The sequence below is a fragment of the Setaria italica genome, chromosome V (genome assembly GCF_000263155.2).
Source record: "Setaria italica strain Yugu1 chromosome V, Setaria_italica_v2.0, whole genome shotgun sequence".
NCBI lineage: Eukaryota > Viridiplantae > Streptophyta > Magnoliopsida > Poales > Poaceae > Setaria > Setaria italica.
In genome coordinates, this window is record NC_028454.1 from 34,643,284 (window position 1) to 34,651,407 (window position 8,124).

Consider the following 8,124-nt stretch of genomic DNA (forward strand, 5'->3'; position numbering starts at 1 on the left):
GTAGTCCAATGGTTCAGAAAGATTTGGCTAGGGCTTGTGCAGAGGAGACAAGTGAGTTAATTAAAAGTGAAATAGGAGATCATTGGTTTTTGGTGCTTTTTGATGAGGCTCATGATGCATCTATTAAGGAACAAATGGTTGTGATTGTGAGGTATATATCTTCTCTCCATTTGGTCATTTCGTTGGTTTTGATTTGTTTCTTTCAAATAACACTATTTTTCTCTTTTCTCTTGTAGGTTTGTCAATAATAAAGGAAGTGTGATTGAGAGGTTTCTTGGCATTGAACATGTTTCTGACACCACATCACCTTTACTAAAAGAAGCATTGGATACTATGCTTAGAAGATATGGTCTATCTATTTCCAAGATTAGAGGGCAAGGATATGATGGAGCTTCAAATATGAGAGGACAGTTTCATGGGTTACAAAGACTGGTATTGAATGAAAACCCATATGCCTTTTACCTCCACTATTTTTCTCATCAATTGCAGGTCGTGTAGTTTCTGTAGCCAAGTGTTGTGGTTCAACTTTTGATTTCTTCAATTATGTCACTTCAATTGTCAATGTTGTTACTCCTTCTTGCAAGAGGAAAGATCAAGTCCTTCAAAGTCACCATGATAAGATTGTTGAGCAGTTAGATAGTAGTGCTATTTTTTCTGGGAGAGGATAAAACGAAGAAAATAGTCTTGCTAGGCCTGGTGATACACGGTGGGGTACACATCACAAAATATTGGCACGTCTTATAATCATGTGGTCCTCTATACTGAAGGTGTTAGAGAATATTAGTGAAGATGGAACTGATAGGGAAAAGAAAACTGCAGCCTCTGGATTGATTCAAAAAATAAAGTCATTTGAATTTGTGTTCATATTACCTCTTATGATTAAAGTATTGGGGATGACTCAAGACCTGTAACAATATTTGCAAAAAAAATCAAACCATTGTCCGTGCAATATGATCAATTAACTCTGTGATGAAAAATATGAATGAAATGAGGAAAAATGGTTGGGATGATCTTTTTGAAGAGGTAAACAATCGATTATGACATCAATTATGTCACTTCAATTTTTAATGTTCTGATTGATCAAGTTTATTGTGAGTTAAACAATCGATTTTTAGAAACATCAACTCAACTCTTGAGATGTGTTGCTTGTCTTGATCCAAGGGATTCTTTTGCCAACTTTGAGGTAGAGAAGTTAGTTGAGCTTGCTAAGATTTATAAAGATGACTTCTCTAATTATGATTGTATAAAGCTTGCGGGTGACCTTCCTATATTCATTAATGAAGTCACAAATGATAATATTTTGGCACTTGTACTGATCTTGGTAATCTTGCTGAGAAGATGGTTCAGACTGATAGACATACAACTTTTCCTTTGATGTATCGTCTCGTTAAACTTGCATTGATTTTGCCAGTGGCAACAACAACAGTTGAAAGAGCCTTGTCTGGTATGAATATTATCAAGACCGAACGAAGAAATAAAATAAATAATGATTGGATGAATAATAGCATGATATGCTATATTGAGCGGGATTTGTTTGCATCAATTGAAGATGAAAAAATTCTAAATCGCTTTCAAGGCTTAAGAAACCGTAAGATGAATTTGCCAATCAAGGGCTCAAGGTGCGTGTCGAACTTGTATTAGTCTATTTCAATACATAATGTTATCTTGCTTTATAAAGAGCTGAGATTTTTAAAATTTTTATGTAGAATTGAGGATGTTGGTACAAGTGGTGTTAAATCATGAAGACATGTATGGATTTTTTTTGTCATGGAAGACTCTTAATTTGGTACTTTTGAATATCTTCAATGTTTTACGTATTGTTTGAGTCTATTGGTTGAACACCTGGAATCAATATAATTATATAATTATTTGTGTTCTTTGAAAAATATGTTATATCTAATAGTTTATGGCTAGTAAGATTTTAAGTCTTATATTGGTTAGCCCGGGGCGGAGCCCGTTTCTGGATCCGCCACTGCTCGTCCGCCATGCGGCCCCTCCACCCCGTCGCCGTTGGGCACGGCAGCAGCCGCCCTGTCCACCGCGCGCCGCCAGAGCTCGCTCGACCTTGTCTCCGCGGTCCGCACCCGCGGTCGGGTGGCGGCAACCCCTCGCGAGAGCACGCAAGCAGTCAGGTCAGGGTGGGCAAGCCAGGGGTAGGCAGTTGCGGTAGGACGAGGTCGAGGCACCCTCTCTAGGCTCGATGGTGGCCGGGGCTGCTTCGTTTTGTGCGTGAGCAAGCCAGAGCGGAAGAGCGTCTAGGAGCAAACTCCGATGGCGCCATGGTCAGCGATGGTGCGATTCTAACAAACAGGATTGTGAATCGGGCTGGCGGCCAAGCTTAAGCGGGGAACGGGGACGATGCAAGCAGCAGCGGCAAATTAAGGCAAGGAGCTCGCAGGTCACAAACAGTGGGAGAGGGTGGGGGCGAGCGGCGTGCGGCCGCCGTCCGGGCAAGATCTGTCACGGTAGAGTTGGAGGTGGAGGGGCCAACAGCGACGACGTAGACATGTGGGCCCCACGGGTCGGCAACGGTGATTTGAACCTTGTGCGTGCAAATTAATTAAAGTCAAAATAGCTGTTTTGGTCCATGAACTCTACCAAAGGTCAAATTTGTCCCTCAACTTTTATATCGGCCAACCTAATCCCTCAACTTCCATATTTTGATCAAACTCATCCTTATGCTAGTGTAGTGCTCCATGCTGGTGGGAGACTAACCCTTGCTCCTCCTCAATTTCTGCTGGCACGTAGTGTGCAACTCTGGGTGCACTACATTTAGCGACTAACGGATGAATAAGAACATAATCTAGCTTGTACGTCCAAGGGAAAAATTATTGCAGTTGATTAAACAGCTACTAACGGGCCACTTGATTATCATGGTGCTTGTTTATTATACACTATATGGGAAGTGCATGCAAACCGTGTGCGTATGCACATCCATCATTAGATTGTAGCCCTGAGATAAATTGTATCTATATTTGCAACAGTTTATGTTCTACGAGTAGCCCACCAATTTTAGTGTTTTTTGTTTTTTCTCTCTCAAGTGGCCGACATTATTTCCAGCATAATTTACATCTTTCTCAACAATTTTATTAAATTACCAAAAAAAATTCCAATGTTGACAGAAATAGGAGAGAAGGGGAAGAAGAAACCAAGGATAAAAAGGGCATTCCGTATATAGTCTCGCACTACACCAGATGAGTTTGACCTAAAAATACTGAAAGTTGAGGGACAAACTTGACCCTCGAGATAAAATTAAAAACTAAATACCTATTTTACCTTAATTAAATAACAGTGATTTGGACCTCCCGTGAATAAAATCACTTCCCGTGAATAGATTAGCAAGTTTAAGGATTTAAATGTGTATTTTGAGAATTCAAAAACTTAGATGGCACTCCGAGCTTGCTTCGAGACCGCTGATGCATTTTACTCTGAATATAATAACCTGTGGACTAGGTACTGATCGTTCGTGCACAGTTGCACACCGGATGCGACAGCTGCTGCAACTGTGCACGAACAAGGCTATATATTTTTTTTTAACTTATCTACATGCCACGAAAAAAAAGGAAAATATTTTTATAGTCCATGAAACATTCAAGGCCTTTACATGCACATCAAAGAAAATATTTATTTTGTTTTTCAGGCGGGACGATGGAACATCCACGGAAATACCATCACAACAGTTACATGTTTTTTCATTCAAATACATGAACAAAAATTAATGTAGATCTTTAAAAAAAATAACACACAACAAAATTGCCTATATTTCCAACTACTTGAAACGCAGAAATTTGATCTTACAAAAATCAAGCAAATTACAAATTGTTGCATAAGCAATGCCATACAAACTTCGTACAAACTTCGATTACAAATGTTACATATGCAACGCCATACAAATTTCGATTACACATTGGTATCTCTACACAAGGATTGACAAGTTCCAGCATGGAACCTCCTGCATTCAAAGCTACAAATCTCACACTGCAAAGATGGAATACACGGTTGCTAGCACTATTGCTCTATGAAAAAGGAAAGAAAACAGATAATAAGAAAATGAATCAACAGATGAACCATGCGTCTTGATTGATAAAATATTGAATCTTGGCAACATCCATGCGTCTTTGCAAAGAAAAAACAAAAAACAAAAAGGAATAATCAAATGCAGTGCATGTTGCCGGCCCTTTCTTCCCAATATATTTTTTAAAAAAAGAAGAAAGGAGGAGAAAGCAATGGAAGCAACAGGAAGATTACCATTCAAGGCTGCAATCTGATCAAAGGGAGGAGAAGGCGAGATCGACCTGGTAAGAGAGGAAGATGAAATCCGCCCGATGATGAGCAACCTGGCATGTGGTGCCGCCGGATCTGGCCTCCTCCTCTGGAGATCGGGCATCCTCCTTCAACAAGGTGGAGGATGATCTCTCGCGGCCTCCATGGATCCCGCCGGGAAAGGTTGGGGAATCGCGTTGGATCTTGCCGGATGCGGACTCCGAGCGCGTGGCCTCCTCGGCGACCTCATCACTGTAGTTGCTCGACGCGCGGGGAGTACTGCTCCATAGAGACCAGCGGCAGCCGAGGGGATCCGGCCGGCTGCTCCATGGATCTGTCGCCGGTGAAAGGAAGAGACGAGAGAGAGACGAAGAGGAAAAGGCGAGGGGAGAGACTACCAGGTGTGGTAAATGGCGCCGGCTCCTTAATTACTTCCATAATTGCTCCTCTAATCAAGTGCTATCTCTCCAAGTAGTATGGTCGTTGATATTTGATCCTACGGCAGTAGGAAACCGCCTACGGGGTAGGCAAGCTCCGGAAGGGATTTTCGGGGCCCTCGTGCAATGGAAGCCGACGCCGAACCAGTTCGGCACGCATGGCGATTCCGGAGGGACAGAGCAGAGTGGCCAGTAGGTCACCGGCGTGTAGCCTTGGCCAGGCCATGGCCAGCCTTGTCTCCGCCACATGCGCACGTACACTTAGCGGTGCATGAGACCAAGAGTAGTACAGCGATCGAGCGAGCTCTCAGCTCAGCTGGGATCCGAGTGACCACCCGCCTAACTTCTCACGTGCCCCGTCCTGGCCACTTCGTCGTGTACGTACGCGCCAAACAGCGTCGCCGCGCATGCGAGCGTGACGTGCGCGGACGAATCGGAGTCATCGGAGTGTATAATCATCCACATCCATGATCCATCCCCTCCGGTCGTAGTATCAGTACCGGCGTACCAAGCAAGCTATGCGCTGTTGGCGATGGTACACGCGTTCCCTTTTTTTCTCTCGGGTACAGTGTACAATGCACAGGGCCACTTGGTCCCGTGGCGTGGCGCACGGTTACGGGCTACCACTAGATTCCTCGTCTCAGCAGTCACCGCGTGCAAGGATAGCACCAGGAATGGGGAAGAATGTTGCGACCGGACGGGGCTGCCGCTTCTCCGATCGCTTCGCCTGTTGGCTCCCATTGTACACGTCCCACTAGGAGAATAGAGTGCAGTGCACGTGCAACGCGACGTACGTACGTGCGCGTCCCTTTGGGCGTCGCCTGTTTCCTTCTCGAGCATAGTACTACTCCGTATGATCGTATCCACTACTAGTAGTAGTAAACAGTAGGCACCACCGCATATACACTGTTACGGGACGGTCCCCCCGGGCCAATAATCTCAGTCGAAGAACGCTTCATCAACGGAACCGCCGCACAGCTGGGTACTGTAGCCCGAAACCGATCCGGCGCGTTCCCGTTTTCAATTCCTGCGGCGACCGTGAGCCCGCCCGTGACTTCTCTGTCGACGACACGCATGTAGCGCTGCGCCGTCACGCGACAGTTCAACCCACTTGCGCTGCGCCCGCCGGTGGTTTCGCTTAACTTAAAGCCGGACACGCGTCAGCATGCGAAAGTCAGGGAGGCGCGTCTTTCTTTCGACCTCGCGGCGGCAGTTGGACACATCAAACCTACGACACGCACGCGAACAGACCAGACCAGACCGACCCCACTGAAAGGCTGCCTGTTTAAGGTTTGTTCGCTGGCACGTAACATCCGATGGATCCATCCGCATCGGCCCGCGGCCGGCCGGCCGGCGCCTTCCGTTTCATCCCGCTGATCCCCACCCCGACCCCCCTGCTCCCACCGGTCCGTACGAACGCGGGTAGGATAGGGGGCCCCGCGCGGCGGCGCTGCTGTCCCGCGCCCATTCGCCCGGCGTCGCTTTGCTCGGAAGCTGCGATACGGCCAGGCCGCCCGGCCAAAGCGTTCGCGTCTTGCGTGGATCACGGCCGCCAGGGACCCGCGTCCGATCGGGCCGAGCGGGTCGTGGCTTTGCGGCGAACGACGACCAATTTGCTGGAGTTCTTGCTTGGCGATGCGATGCGGGATTGGAGCCGGAGCGTGGGTGACGCGATCTCTTTCACGGGAGGACGCGGTGCGTGACGCATTGGACGCTGTGGCTGGCTTGACCTCCACGCGCGGACGGCGCGCGGGTTTTCCTAGGGGAGGACGGAAACTTTCGGACCGGCCGCGATGTGAAACGCAGAAACGCGGATGCCGGTCAGCCGGTAATCATCGGTTCGTCAAAGTAAACGGCACGCGTGAGCCTGATGTGCCTGAAACTCCACGGTTGCTTCCCGCGGAGCTTGAATCGACAGGCAAGGAACGCTCATACAGTGACAGTGTGACACGCCCATATACGTGCAAACCAAATGGAGCAGATTTAATCAAACATACACGACAGCTACAGGTGAAAACAACATCACTGTCAGACCTCTGCACACATACTATAAGTTAGCTACGAGAGGTTGGACAAACAGCGTCCAAGAAACAAAAAGTACTAGGAAATGCTGGCTTGAATTGTATACGTACGCATCTCATCTAAACATGTGGTGAAAGAAAAACTAGGGAAAGGAACAGTAAATCTGTGCCCCATTGGCCACTGCGTTGTCTGGGGGCTTTTACTACGTGGCCGGCATGCAGTCACAAGTTGAGAAGCTAGCACTAACGCAGTAAAGGTTGGCAGTTGCACGCACGAGACGCGCACGGTTACGACTTGCGGGCTACAGCTAGCGCGGTCACGGGGACGGGGTGGCGCTGGTCATCCCCCGTGACATGGCGGCGAGCACCGTCTCCGCGGTCAGCTGCTCTGGCCCGGCCGACCGCAGCACCAGCGTGTGCGTCACGGCGTCGTCCGCCACCGCCACGTCCGACGCCGCCACGCTCAGCTGGGCGTCCCTGATAGCGTGGAACACCCGGGAGACGGGGTGCGCGTACAGGGGCGTCGTCACGCGCAGCACCACCTCGTCCTGCATTGCCTTCACCTCCACGGCCGGGCTCTCCGCGCGCGCCGCCGGAGCGACGCCGCCGCCGCCGCCGCGGAGCCGGTCCTCCAGCTCCTGGATGTAGGCGATGGCGTCGCTGAGCAGGGACGCCTTGTCCATCTTGGAGATCTTGGGGACCACCGCGCGCAGGGCGTAGAACCGCTGGTTCAGCTTCTCGCGCCGCTGCCGCTCCGCCTCCACGTGGTTCAGCGGCTCCTCCCGCCCGTTCGCCGGCTTCCGCCCGCGCTTCCGCGGCCTACGCTCCTCGCCACCGGCCTGCCCCGGCTTTCCCGCCTTGCTGAAGTCTATGCTCTTGGGTGGCTCCGGAGGTTTGGGCTTCGCGGCTTCCGTCTTGTCTGGGGGTGTGGACGCCGTGGCGTGGCCGCCGGGCTGTGGAGCCCAATTTGTCGCCGGTGACGCTGAGCCCCATGGTCAGCGGCCGCGGCGTTCGGCTGCTGGGAGAGAGGTCCTTGCCGAAGATCCTCATGCATTCCTCACGTGGTGCGGGCGCAACGGCGAGGGCGGACTGGATGGCGCGCAGGGCCTCGGGGGTCTCGCGGACGGCCACGTCGGAGCCGAGCTCGAGGACGCCGCCCTTGCACGGGAGGAAGACGACGGTGCGGAGCCCCGCGGTCTGGGCGAGGGACGCGCGGACGTACCACCCGGGCGCGGCGCCGGCTCCGCGCGGGTGGGGGTCGACGGCGGCCCAGGCGTGGCGGCCGGAGGCCAGCGCGTGACCCGGCCCTCCCGCGCCCTCCGGGAAGGAGAAGTACATGGACGCCAGGAAGTACATCTCGGCGCCGGTGACCCGGTCGAGGCGGAGCGCGTAGTCGGCGCCCT

General features: G+C 50.5%; 1 protein-coding gene across 1 annotated transcript in view; it reads right to left on the reverse strand.

The window, feature by feature from the left end:
• Positions 1-6,658: 6,658 nt before the first annotated feature.
• LOC101780030 (transcription factor bHLH13-like) overlaps positions 6,659-8,124 on the reverse strand; it is a 2,110-nt gene continuing 644 nt past the window's right edge. Inside the window, 2 exon segments of the mRNA XM_022827232.1 lie at positions 6,659-7,692; positions 7,694-8,122. Of these exon segments, the coding sequence (XP_022682967.1) occupies positions 7,039-7,692; positions 7,694-8,122 (1,083 nt within the window). The 3' untranslated portion in view covers positions 6,659-7,038.